General features: G+C 38.5%; 1 protein-coding gene across 3 annotated transcripts in view; it reads right to left on the bottom strand.

The window, feature by feature from the left end:
• Positions 1-14911, bottom strand: part of cars2 (cysteinyl-tRNA synthetase 2, mitochondrial) — a 68240-nt gene that overhangs the window by 3712 nt on the left and 49617 nt on the right. For all 3 annotated transcript variants that reach the window (XM_002933007.5, XM_012957888.3, XM_012957887.3), the window contains exons 8-11: positions 7575-7708; positions 4829-4896; positions 637-703; positions 390-528 (exon numbers count right to left, since the gene is read on the bottom strand). In XM_002933007.5, the coding sequence (XP_002933053.1) occupies positions 390-528; positions 637-703; positions 4829-4896; positions 7575-7708 (408 nt within the window). The remainder of the gene's footprint in view (positions 1-389; positions 529-636; positions 704-4828; positions 4897-7574; positions 7709-14911) is intronic.

The following is a 14911-nucleotide window of genomic DNA, read 5'->3' as shown; positions in this document are numbered from 1 at the left end:
TACATTTGTATACATCATTTTTTATCTATCTTTACATACTCTGCTGTGCCTGTATTCCATAGCACACATCTAGATGTCCGAGTACTATAATTACATTTTAGCTTTATAGATACATCCGAGCACATCAGGTTCTTTGGTGCTCTTTGGCAATTGCACTTTGCTTAGTAACGTGTGATTTGCATAGTTGCCAGTTAAAGGGTTAAACATGAAAAAAACAGTATAACTGTTTTGCCATAAACATGGATTTAAGCAAATTTTGTAAGTACTCTCTTCTTATTTCTCTTATTGCACAGAAAAAACATGCTTGTTGAAATAGGACCCTATGAGAAATGGCATCACCTAATGTTAGAGGTTTTTGATGGGTGCTGGTAACAATAATGTGAGGTTACCTTTGCCAGAGTAAAGCCTCCTGCACTGGTTGGCAAATCAGCTGACCTTTCATATAGGCTTTTGCATCATCGACAAACGAAGAGATGGTGTGTAGGGTATTTACTGCATCATGCATGGACCCGTTGCTGTATTCCACAGCTAAAATAATATAGTATATAAATATATATAATTTATGTATATAAAAGATTATTGCATTATATATGGAACATAAAGATAAATGACTAAGTGAAATTACAAATTTCATACCTGATTTATATTTTGAGCGCAGACAAAACATTCTAAACTGGTCAGGGGAAAAGGACTTTAAAAACTCCTGAAATGAGAACACGCTGCATTACAAGGGGCAAGTTATTTGCTTTTTTTGTATAATATATCACAGCCTGCCTTTCAGCCTTCCTTCTATAACAAATCTAAGGAAGAAGCAGTGTTTGTATTGAAGATGCTGATTGGTTGCAGCCACATAAGTGATACACATACCTTTCAATGGCCTTGCATGTGATTTACTAAGCTGGTACAGGGGTACTTTAAGGATGTAACTAATCAGTGAGGGACATTTCCCAGGGTCTTAAAACAGGGCATGACCCAGGAAAACTGGGGCAGATGGGGACCGTTAGGCAGATGCAGAGTAAGTTAAATGCTATTGTGCATGCCCCTCCCCTTCCTCACTTATTTGCATAGCATTAATTATCTTGCCAGACAAGAGGGGACATTAAAGGAAAAGTAACACTAAATTTTTTTAAGTAAAAAATCTCTTCTACTCTGCTCCAATAATTGCCCTATCCTTCCCAGCATTTATTATTTTAAATGCTTTATTAGAAAATACCTTGTAAAAACGTTGCATTTCGATCCGTCGATCCAGAATCCACTATGCGACGATCGATTGATTAATCCTAGCCTTCTTTCTGTATAGGAAGGAGTCGGGCTAGGAGGAGATGTCGATCGTCGCATAGTGGATTCTGCATCTTCTGGATTGCCGTATTTAAAAATGACCGAATGCAAGGTTTTTACAAGATAAAATTTTCTAAGAAAGCATTTAAAATAATAAACGCTGGGAAGGATAAGGCAATTATTGGAGCAGGGTAGAATAGATTTTTTACTTAAAAAATGTTAGTGTTATTTTTCCTTTAACAGTAGAAATTGACCTTACTATAGGCAAGGGTGTGGTATGTGATGAAAATATAAATAATACCAACCTAGCCCCAATCTGCTTACTGGCTGTCCCAAGCAAGGGACTAGAACTGCATTCATTTCCTGTGACTGTAATTTCAATTTCATGGTTAAGTGTCACAGATATATCCTAGGCAACACACAAAATGGAGCACCGGTGAGCCTTCTAACATGATGGCGCCTCCTATAACCTCAGTTCACACAATGAACAAACACACTTCTTTTTTTTCCCCCTAGGAGATTAGTTTAAGCATTACTACATATTCAAATAATATTTGTATTGATTCCTGGGCCAGTGTACCATATAAAACTAGTATATTATATTATATTGTTTATAAAACTATAAAAAGCCAAATACAAGTAGCAGCTAATCTCTGGGGGTAGGGTTGCCACCTTTTTCTGTAACTAATACCAGCCTTTGGGTTGTGGGGGTGTGTCACATCATTTGAGGCGGGGCTATGACGTAAGACGTGAGGAAAAGGTGGATGGGGTTGGTAAATGGACAGACTGAGGGAGTTATAGGCTGAACAGAGGTGGGCCCATAGTTATAAAGGGTGATCGGCAGCAAAGAGGGTGACGGAATGTACATTGCTGGTAAATCTGTAATACTGGTGCCGGCCTTAGCTGGTGATTATACCAACTAGGTTGGTCAAATTGTGGCCAGGTGACAACCCTATCTGGGGAATGATATTAACCATAAAACATGGCTGGTCACAGAGGCCTCTGGGGATGTGTACCCCACCACAACAAAAAAGATTGGAGACTGCACAAATAGTAGTGGAGAAGGTTGTGGCTGTTTGTAAACTAGACATTAAGCTAATAATTTAAAATACCCATTATAAAAGTTAAAACCTTTACAAAGATTTATACTTTTTTTTCTTTTTTACATTTAACACTTTTTTTTTTAATACAATTAAAATTGGTTAGAAGGACTTTTCCATTATAATCAGGGAAATATTGCAACTATTGCAATGGTAACATGCTGTGTTTTGTGCTTATTATAGACACTCAAGGGGCTCATATAGCCCTTAAAGGGGACATGTACCCATACTCTTCTGAGCACTTGTGCAATTGAATGAATGAATTCAATAATAATTGAAAATATTTTTTAGATGTCATGATATTACCAGCTTTTACATTAATGCTGTTAATATTATAAATGTGTAACAGTTATGACCCCTGTGTTTTTTTCAGAGTGGACACTGGACAGATTGAGTTACAGTTTGAGTTACTGATGCAAAAACTGTCTCCTGGAGCCTATCTGCTCAGTTCTATCACTCCTGTGACTATAGGTAATTTTAAAATTATATTGTGATACTGTTCCCGAAAATTGTTCTAGTCAGGACATAAATATATATATATTGCCTTTAAAAATCAAGAAAACAAACATGTTCTGAGACAGTCACGTATAAATTTAAGCTGCTGGGTGGAAAAACATAAATGCTCACAGCTGGGCTACCCATACATTGGCATTAGTAAAAAAGTGCCATATTATAAATGTAACACAATTCTCCCTAGAATACATAAAACCTCATTAAATGCTGGCAAAAGCATTCCACAGGATGAGAAAAAATGCAAAAAAAGAGTGCAATGGAAAGAAAATCTCTAGACTGTATAAGTAAGGTTTAGGTTTGACTGTGCTGTAATTGTTCAATAAAACACAGGGGTATAAAATATTCTAGACAGAAAAAACACATTTGAATTCATTTAAACAAATTTGAATGAATCTGCTCTCAGATGTGGCAGCCTGTTATTACTCTGCCAGAAAATTTTTCCATTAGGAATTGTCAGCAGAATGTCTATTTGAATAACCGAAACTAGGATTCTACTTCCACCAGATGTCAGGTAATGCTGGAGATGAGCTGCTGGCTGAAAATCTTTGCACTATGAATAATTCAACTTTTGTATTTAAGCACAGCTTTGATCTAACTGTAAATTCCCAAGTAAAACAGGTATGGGATCAATTATCTGGAAAGCTCTGAATTACAGGAAGGCAATCTCCCATTGACTCCATTTTAATCAAGTAAATCAAATTTTTTTTTTTAAAAAATGATTTCCTTTTTCTTTGCAAAAATAAAACTGTTCCTTGTACTGGATGGTAACTAAGCTGCATGAATCCATATTGGAGGCAAAAAAATCCTATTGGGTTTATTTCATGGTTAAATGATTTTCATCATATCGAATAACTGAAATCCCCCCAACTTGTAGGCAATGAGAATACTATATGGTGCTGGTTTCACTCTGGCTTAAAAACGATCACTAACTTTAAAAATGGCCCCTTTAGTGGAGCTTCCCATTGCCCTGTTACAATCACTTTCTGTGTTTGAAATAAGGGATGTTTTCTTCTAAAAGTCCTTGCCAGAAACACAGCAGGAGAATAGCTAATAACAGAGGGAGAGGGATAGCCAATCACAGAGGTAAAACGGATAGCCAATCACAGCCCTGCAGTTACACAAGCAAAGACAAGCTTCAGTTTCCAATCAGATCATCATAGATGCTGATTTGTTCCTATCAGACAATGCTGCTGGATTCCCTGTACAGGCTGGGAAAGGAGGCAGAAGGAACAGAACAGATGAGCTGAAATTTTCAATAAATCAACTAGAGACACTACTTTTTAAAACACATTATTTCTATATTATTATATATAAACGAGTATAATGCACTAGCACATCCTAGTTTTTTTTACACAATATGTCTCCTTTAGGGAACGGTGATTTAAATTACAGAAAGTTCCCTTATCCAGAAAACCCCAGGTCCCAAGCATTCTGCATAATAGATCACTTATTTGTATTTTTACACTGCAGTGTATAATTTCCAGATAGGCTTACCCCAGGGTTGAGGGCAGCTAGTTAATTAGAGGTTCCCCCAGTGTGAGCCATAGCACAAAGTTCTCAGCAGGTGTTATTCAACTACACTGAGGGGATAACAGAATGCTAGTGCATGTTAAACACAGTGCCTGTTAATATGTTGCTGATTCTGGTGTATGTACTAGGCTCTTCCTGCGTTCAGTTACACTCTGTCCCCTAACTCAATGAGGGAGTGAGCAGTGAGGTAGAGACCAGGGGGGGAGAAGGTAAGTGAGCAAGTTTCGGCAGCAGTGGTGTGTGTGCAAGAAAGCAACAGGTGGGGAGGAAGTAAGCACATCAGAAAAAACCTAAATATATCAATATACATGCCTTTTACAGCATGACTAAATGACAAATAATTGCAATTAACTTGCAACATGACTTTGCCAGTCTGGCGTATCAAAAAAAACAGAAAAACAAACTACCTTAACTGTCACATAGTTTCTCAGGGATTTTGACATTTTTTCTTCATTCCCTTTCAAATGTAAATGTCCTGAAAGAAAAAGAGGGAAAAATAAGAAAATTACATGCATCCAGAATCATTAGTCTAAATGCAACACAAAATCCATGCCAGCAATTTACAGCCTACGGAAAATGCTAGGAGACGCAGATCAAAATCTAAGGACAGCCATAATTCCTTGCTCTCTCACACTTCATGCTACCCTTTAGTCACATAAACTGTGACTTTGTCGCACCCAATTTCAAGCGGTTGCTGATTCCACCTCAATATACAGCAACAGCCAGTCTGTGCTTTATACAGCATCAGTGAATTACAAGCATCACTCTGATACCGGAGAAAAGGCATCTGATCATGTCAAAAAAGCCATCCACCCAGCCTGCTGCCCCAAAACTCTTGCAAACCCATAGTGGGTGAAGGATTTAGGTACTGGTACTACTGCTGTTGGAACTTTATAGTTACAATAATAAAGCAAAACCACTGGAACTATTCTACTATATCCATATCTATATAGATATTAAAAATATAGAAAAGGCAGGTGCACACCAGAACTTCAAACAAAAAAAAAAAAGATATTTTTGCTGAATCAAAGTTTGATAAAGTTCCCAGGTGAAAACTGAAACATTAATTCAATAAAAATATATTTTTTTGTTTAAAGTCCTGGTGTGCATCAGCCTTTTCTATATTTTTGTACGTACCTTCTGTTTGCACCCAGGCATCTGGCTGAAGAAGTGTGTGCCTAAGCTAATAATAATATATATATATAGCCTCTCAATATCGGCACTCACCAAAACCAAAAGCAATAGCCTGGTGCTAACCTCTAAAACTCATATTGGATCCTTAGAAAGCACTCACGGCATAAAGATGAATAAAGTCAATTTTTTATTCAAACATGATATCTATGCGTTTCGATCCATATAGGATTGTCATCTTTATGCCGTGAGTGCTTTCTAAGGATCCGATATATATATAAACATAATTGTTTGTTTTTTCCATTGAGAAAGGTCACAAAAGTGATCAAATCGGGAGTTTAAGAAGAACATTTTTGCTATTTTCAAAAAGCCCTGCTGAGTGCTATACTACTCCTTTTTTTATTACTATATTTATTGGTAATAAACACATGCATTAAATGATCAGTTTATAAAAGACAGATCTCCCTCTAGTGGTCAAATAATATTTCTGTTAAGGTAAGTTACTAACCAATAACAAAAAAATATTCCTCCTATAATTGAGCTCCCTGTTCCAATGTTGCCTACCCCTACACCAGATCGTGGGTTTGGGATCATTCTCCTAAAGAAATAGGAACTTTTAACCTGCTTGAGATTTTTTTAGCAGAGAGTTTTTTATATTATATGTATTTTTTACCCAAAAAAACAAACTATAGGTAAGGGTCAACCATCATCAGCTGTAAATAACATTGGCTTGTATGGGAGGACACTTAAAAGGGAAGGACCATGTGAAAGCATGTGTAGAGTTTGCCAGAAAGCATGAATGGTGAGTAATGGCCAGGCATGGGTTTAATATTAGCACAAATGTGCCTTACATTAAACTACTTTAAAGGTTCTACTAAAAATGTGTCCTCCTGTCTTAAAAAACTGTAGCTTGCTTGCCTTTACTATATAATACATCCCATATAGCATTTTCCTATTTATAACAAAAAAATGAATCTAGAATCTAGAAAGAATCTAGAATTCTAGAAATAAAGAAAAATGACTTCAAATCTGTAGTCAGTCAGTTAGCTCTATAATAATCTTAGCAAAGAATTAAAAAAAACAAAAAACGGATACCGACACAAAGCCTACAATTAGAGTGACAGATTGCCGAGGAAGCGATAATGAAGAGCAATTTGATTATTTTACAAATGACAAATGATTATATAAATTTAATCATTTGTCATTTGTAAAATAATCAAGTTAGTTATTTTGAAAAGATGCAGTTTGTATATCATTGTTTTCAAGAGTTTCCAATTGAGGCAAAATATACAAAGACGTTAAAGGAGCGGATATTTGTAGTTGCTCTTTATCCTTTAAAGTTATAATTACAGGTCTAAGAATTAAAGCAATTTCTTTTTACCTAGGCCAGCCTAAGCCAGCCGGGCACCCAGCGCCACTACAGTGCGCAATCTCCATACCCCCTGCAGCATCAACACTCATGCATGCGCCTCCCCTTAGTGAAGTCAGTTTCAGTCTACACGCCACCACTTCCAGCATAAGCCCCATCTGAGGGGCAGAGGTTGACTGGAATATAACAGTGGTTTGGTCTGGCTTAACTGTGACAGCTAGGGGCAGAAATGTGGGTCGCCAAATCCACTTCAGCCTCAGGTCTGCAAAGCCTGTCCTGGTGCAGGTCTCTATTATCTGTCATTTTCTATTCTCTGCGCTGCTTCTTCTGATGCAAAGCTAAAGAATACAGCTTTTTGTTATTGCCAATACTTACTTGCCAGCATTGTATGTGCCGTAATTACCAGACTTGTTATAAACCATGCAATGCATTGTGGGAATGGGAGTCTTGGATGGAGGAAAGAAGACTGTTGTTACATTGTTGTAAAAAGCGATTTAGGAGTTTGTTTTTAATAGAATTCAGTAGTCAGTAGTTAGTCTGACTTTTCTTGAAATTATTATTTATGACTAATGAAATGTTATTATTTTAAGGGTAATTGCCAAAACTACACAATGCAACGCAATGCAATCTGTATTTCTGTGTGTGGTACTTACCAGTATGAAGGAAATAGTTTCCCCACTGTGTGCTCTGGTGATATGCCTCACACTGAGCAATTTCATTTTCATGATGAGGGAAAGCAAGGTCAATCCCACCAGTGTGAATGTCTAGATGTTTGCCAAATACAGAACTAGAGAAGGAAACACAAAATGCCTTAAAGGAATACTGTCATTGAAAAACATGTTTTTTTCAAAACACATCAGTTAACAGAGCTTCTCCCGCAGAATCCTGCATTGAAATCCATTTTTTAAAAATGCAAACAGATTGTTTTATATTTAATTTTGAATTTCACAGAATATGGGCTAGCAATATTCCTCATTGCCCAGGTGAGCTGTACTCTGATAAACTTCAGTCACACTTTACTGCTGAGCTGCAAGTTGGAGTGATTTCACCCCCCCACCCCCAGCAGCCGACCTGCAGAACAATGGGAAGGCAGCAAAATAGCAGTTCCCAGTAGATATCAGAATAGCACTCATTAGTAAGAAATCAAAGTCTGTCTTGGGACTTCTCTACATGGGAGTAGGACAAACAATAGGGTACCTGAAAGCAGTTCTAATGTGTAGCATTCCGGCACAATGCACTGAGATGGCTGCCTACACACCAATATTACAACTATGAAAAAATAAATTTGTTGGTTCATGAACAAAATTCTAAAGTATAGAGTGAATTATTTGCTACGTAAACAGTGTAATTTAGAAATAAAATGTATACCATAAAAAGCATGACAGTATCCCTTTAATACCTAAAAGTCCAGCATTTTGCTCACACTGGGAAAACCTGGGACTACAGTGAGGCGATCAATATTGCAATTATTAATTGTTGAAGCACAACTTCATTACAACATAAAACCTCTATCTTTAAGGAGCTTAAAGAAAGGTCTTACAAGTAAGTCGTTCAGTTTTTTTGCACAAAATGGGGGGTCTGGGAAGGCACTGTATATTTATGAATACCTCTAGTAGAGACTTCTAACATTTCATGAAGCATAATTTAACACAGATTTAGGGGCGTATTTATTATGCTGTGTAAAACTAATTCACTGAAAAAACGGAATAAAAAGCTGTGTAAAATTAACGGAAAAGATCGCCGTCTGAACGCCGGATATTACGCCTCTATTTTCTATAAGTTCCGGTGGAAGAAAAAACACATAAAAAAATAAAGCTGTTTTTACCCCGTTTTTACACAGAGAAGCCTGGCGATGTGTGGCGAATTTTCTCGCCGTTTTTTACACAACATGCCCCTTAATGTATACTTTCATCTGATTCACAGACCCAATGTACAAAACAACCTATCATAGTTCCACACTTTATTGGACACTCAGATTAAAACAAAATAATCAAGGCAAACTACGTAATTATGCAGTCATTTTTTAAACTATATTAATACAATTATGTATAGAACTACAATACTGGTTGTTTATGGCACCTATCACATGCTGTATATTCTACCACCTGAAACCCATCCATGCAAATGTACATCTTTCACCAATACGATTGTCATTACTTATGACCAAATAGTAATATTAACCTGTCATACACTGCTGCTGATGTATCGTCATAATTAAACCAGTATTCAAGTATGATTAAATATATTTAAGGTGGATTTATGATTTTAAACACCTTTAGCATCATTATTCTAAAAAAAAGAAAACAATTGGAGTACATTAATGTTTCCACTATAGTGTTTCCACAGCCAGATCACACTAAGGGGCAGATATATTATTTTGGAGACAAATACCTTAGCTAATGAGGTTTTTCCCCGAAGCCCCACGTGAATTTTTAATGTTCCGATCTCTTTCAAGTTTAACTACATAAAACTTTTTGTAAGATGTTGCAGTCTGCAGAAGTAAAATTCCTGGAAGAGCTTACTTCACTGTATTTCACTTTTTCAGTTAGAGACAAACTTGAAGGGCCTTTGGTCAAGGCCTAACTTAGCACCTAAAATTGTAATAGATATAGGAAAACAGTTCCAAGAATATTTAGCAAAGCAAATATGATGAGATTTTAGGTAAAAAAACAAACTAACTTTAAGCTGTATCAAGGAAATAAAACAGACTTTCTATTCCAATACTACAGTAATTGCCAATCGGGCTTAGCCTCCTCCTGCCCCTGTTAAAAAATAAATCCAAACTGCAGTTTAGGCTACTTTTCACCAGCTCCAATATAAGGATGGGGAACTAGAAAAAAGGTTTGTATTAGTCTAGTAAAAGCTTGAATACATAATTGTGTTGTGTAATTTCTGCCCCAGTGCCTTCCTGTTTCAATAAAGGGCTTTCCAATTAAACTTGCAGACAGTCTTGTGCCATTGTAATTTTTTTTTGCTGCCATAATCCCCATTCATTCATTCTGATTTCAAAGTAGAATAAATCACAGAAGTATCTTAGCAACACGGCCTGTTATATGGGGGAGTGCCCTGATCAAGGTGGCAAGTTGAAAAACATCTAGAATCTACTATTCATAAAAAGGGATTCAGAGCACTGAGAAAAAGTGACAAAATACTGAATAGCTTTAATTACATGACTTTTCATATTTTTCTTTAAAATGCATACAAATATACATCAAGAATAAAAACACGGCAGGCCAAGATAAAAAGAGTATGCTTCCAAGTGCCTGGTGAACAACTTGTCCCTAACCTTTACAGTCAATTACGCTTCATAAGCAAAGGATCGCAGAAGAGATACAAAAGTGCTCTGGCAGGGGTTTAGTAATTGGAACCTGCATTTTGTCTTGCATACGGGATTTAAGCTATTAGAATGGGTTCTGCTCTATTATCAAGCTGCAAGAAATTCCTTTGTTGTTGGCCAGCTATAACTATTGAAAGGATTTTACTTTTCACAATGGATCTGGCCTTTGCTTGCCCTTTCCATTTTTGAAGCAGGCTTGTTAAGATCACCCTAGGAAACCTTGGATTTTAGATTTACTTTGTTCAGTTCTAAACACTTTGTTGCAAAAAAAAAAAAAATATATATATATATATATATATATAATCAAACAGGTGCCATGAAAACATTAGGGTCCACTTGTAATGATTAATACCATTTTACTTAATGAGACTGTGTGGTTTTGTTTGGGTATCCTGATATGTGAGACAGATGCTAGTTACAGCTACAGAAAAGTAAGTAAACTTACAAAGTTTTAACGTGCACACTCTAGGTAAGATGTGCTGTAGTAATTACTTATGGAGAATTTATGGTATTATAATATATAGCAACAAAAAAGAAAGAAAAAAAAGCTTTTTAAGCAGCACCGGTGTGACAGCACAGGTTAACAGGTGCCTACCGCAGTTGTGTCAATTTGCCACAATGTACACAAGTGTGCTGTGCCTATTGAGGCAGGCCACTGAGGGAACCCTGGAGCTACAGATGAAGCGCAGGTTTTCCCAAAACTTAACTAGTTACAAGATAACACAGGCTATCCTGTTGTGTTATCTCGTGCCATCTCCCTGCTGTGTCAGGGGAAAAAAAGCCTTCTTAAGGTGGCCATACACGCACCGATATTATCGTACGAAACCTCGTTTCGTACGATAATCGGTGCGTGTATGGTATGTCAGCGAGCCGACCGATGTCGCAGGAAGCTGCTGAAATCGGTCGGCTCGTCGATCGGCCAGGTTAGAAAATTTTGATCGGGCGCCATAGAAGGCGCCTGACCAAAATTCTCCCTTCAGAGCTGAATCGGCAGAAGGAGGTAGAAATCCTATTGTTTCTACCTCCTTACCTGCCGATTCAGCCCTGAATGGTGTGTGGCGGATCTGACGATGTTTCGTGCGACCGATGGTCGTACGAAACATCGTCGGATCGCCACGTGTATGGCCAGCTTTAGGCTGTTATTCTGTTTTTAGACAGCAGGTGGTGCCTGGAAAGTAACGTTAACATGCACAGTAGGGGGTCCATTTTGACACCAGACTTCTCCAGCCTTATCTTTTTACTGGAATGTGGTAGGTGCTAAGAGTAATTAAGATTACCCCCTGGTAAAAGCAAATAGAGCACTAGTCTCTCCTGTGGGTAATTACACACTGGGCTGTTTCTGGGCAAATCCAGTTGGTACAACGTGTATCAGGCGACAGGGCCGGATTTCTTTCTGAGGCACCCCGAGGCCGCCCCTGTAGGTGTCCCCCTCTGTGCATGCGCGAACGCGCCCCCCCCCCCCGTGCGCATGCGCGAACGCGCCCTCTCCCCAGTGCGCATGCGTGAACGCTCATTTAAACTCCCATACGGAGCAGTGGGGAGAGGTCCCGACTGCTCCGTATGGGAGCCAAATTGAAACATTTTTCTGGCGGCGGGGTGGCGTGCCGCCCCTAAACTTCTGCGGCCCTAGACCCGGGCCTTTGTGGCCTCTCCACAAATCCGGGCCTGTCAGGCGCATAATCAAATATTTTTAATACTGTAGTTTGGCATTTTTCCCTCCTCTTTTCACATTATGCAATTTTGTTTTCCTCAATCATTTAACTATTGGAGTTCCCAGATTCCTGCAAAGAATGGGCCCAGACAATAAATAAGTTCCCTTTTCTCTGTAATAATAAAACAGTACCTCTACTTGATCCCAACTAAGATATAATTACCCCTTATTGGGGCAGAACAGCCCTATTGGGTTTATTTCATGGTTAAATGATTCCCTTTTCTCTGTAATAATAAAACCGTACCTGTACTTGATCCCAACTAAGATATAATTACCCCTTATTGGGGGCAGAACAGCCCTATTGGGTTTATTTCATGGTTAAATGATTCCCTTTTCTCTGTAATAATAAAATAGTACCTGTATTTTATACTGTTTTTTTTTTTGTGGTTAGGATGGTTTTGAGAGAGGGCCATTTGTATAACTCAGCCTGCAGCCTTGTGCTTTATATGGGCACAGAACCCCTCAGTGACTTCTAAAATCCTTATCATTTACAGTAGGGGGTACATTATCCCTTATAATACATGAGTGCTGCTCAGAGTTCCCTGTATAACTCAGCCTGCAGCCTTGTGCCTTTATATGGGCACAGAACCCCTCAGTGACTTCTAAAATCCTTATCATTTACAGTAGGGGGGTACATTATCCCTTATAATACATGAGTGATACTCAGAGTTCCCTGTATAACTCAGCCTGCAGCCTTGTGCCTTTATATGGGCACAGAACCCCTCAGTGACTTCTAAAATCCTTATCATTTACAGTAGGTAGGGGGGTACATTATCCCTTATAATACATGAGTGATGCTCAGAGTTCCCTGTATAACTCAGCCTGCAGCCTTGTACCTTTATATGGTCACAGAGCCCCTCAGTGACAGCTAATATCCTTATCATTTACAGTAGGGGGTACATTATCCCTTATAATATACGAGGCCTGCAGCGTTGTACCTTTATCACAGAATGCCTCCAATATCCCTTTTAATACATAAGAGATTATTACAGCCATGTTTTTCATTTATAGTTATTAAGGTTAGGGCCACAGGCAGTGACAGCAGCTTTGGACAAGTATAAATGATAAATAAAGCAGACATTATCAATAGTTAAGAAATATATCTTTCCACAACTTGGGACAACCTATCTGTACTGAACCCAGTGAGTTTCTTACGCCCTGTAGGCAACACTGACACCCAACACTGCACCACACCATACCTCCCAACATTTAAAAATTAAAAAGAGGGACAAAAGTATATGCCGCGCTAAGTGATGCAATATTTTTGACCACGCCCCTCTGACCACACCCACATTACAAAACACCCCCATTTTCCATGGTTGGAATGGCAGCATCAGACACACCAAGTGCACTAGTGTTTTAACTCTTTTACTGCCAACGACGTATGGCATACGTCGTGGCAGTAAAAGGGCTTAAATGCCAACGACGTGTCCCATACTTCCTTGGCATTTAAGCGCAGCTCTCTGCAGCGGCGGCATGTGCCGCCGCTGCAGAGAGCTTCTATCCATGACAGCCCCCCTGGGCAACGTGCCAGGGGGGCTGTCATGAGGGTCCTGCAAGACGTTCGCTCGCAGGACCCTCCAGGAAGCAGCAGACGCGATCGCATCACGTCTCCTGCTTCCTCCTTCCCCCCTGCCGGCCGGCCCACTGAAGAGGAGGCGATCGGGTCTTCAGGACAGGTAAGAACTTTTTTTTTTTTTTTCATTTAAACACTTACACACACACTTACATACACACTTACATACATTTATACACACTTACATACATTTACACACACTTACAGCACACATTTTAGCAGTTTTTTTTCATTTTTCACACTTTTATACACTTATTTACACTCATATACACACTTACACACTATAACAAAACTTTTACACATGTACACGCAAACACTTTGGGTTTTTTTTGTTTTGTTTTGTTTCTTTTTCATTTTGCCACTTTGTTTTTAGTTTCTTTTACCCAAAAACTGTTTATTTTGACAGCGTGACTATTGGATCAGATATTCTGACCACTAATTACACTGTCATGTGACTTATTTTGTTGTTTCACTGATTTGCACAATTTTTGTGGTTTTATCGCATTTTATCCCTGTATAAGTGTTCCTAATCTGTTTTTAGTGTAGCTTTGCCAGGTGTAACTTTGGTGTACAAAAATAACTTTGCCTATTTTGAATTCATCAGAATGTGTACTTTCCAAAAATATATGGTTTCCTGGGGCTCTTTGTATAGTTAGGGGGGGGGGGTTACTGCACATAATACGCTGTCAGGGGGCTCTGTGTGCAAAAGCTGAGTTGGCAGGCGAGAAATCCTTATGCGCTATTTTCATTATGGGGTCAGTACACACCGCAGACTTTGGTATATCTATGCATATTGGGCATCAAACTGTTCAGTAGGCCTCTGGTGTTCCTATTTGGGGTGACTTGCCTTTGTACCCAAGAAATTGTGTGAGATAAATGCGGCAAATTGCAATATTTTTAGGCGGTTTTCTGAAATGTCATAAAAACCAATAACTTTAGGAAAGCTTTGCAGATTGGTACTTTGGTGTAGAAAGGACTCTTTACCCTTGTTGGATTTGTCAGAATGTGTACTTTCCAAAAATATATGGTTTTGTGGGGGTCTGTGTATAGTTAGGGGAAGTTTCGGCACATAATACACTGACAGGGTGCTCTGTGTGCAAAAGCTGAGCTGGCAGGCGAGAAATCCTTATGCGCTATTTTCATTTCGGGGTCAGTACATACCGCAGACTTTGGTATATCTATGCATATTGGGCATCAAACTGTTCAGTAGGCCTCTGGTGTTCCTATTTGGGGTGATTTGCCTTTATCTGATCTTTATCAAGAAATTGTGAGAGATAAATGCAGCAAATTGCAACATTTTTATGCGATTTTCTAAATGTCATATAAATCTGCAAACTTAGGAAAGCTTTACAGCTTGGTACTTTGG

This window comes from Xenopus tropicalis, chromosome 2, assembly GCF_000004195.4.
Source record: "Xenopus tropicalis strain Nigerian chromosome 2, UCB_Xtro_10.0, whole genome shotgun sequence".
In the NCBI taxonomy this organism is placed as follows: Eukaryota; Metazoa; Chordata; class Amphibia; order Anura; family Pipidae; genus Xenopus; species Xenopus tropicalis.
This window is presented reverse-complemented; position numbering and strand designations above follow the sequence as displayed.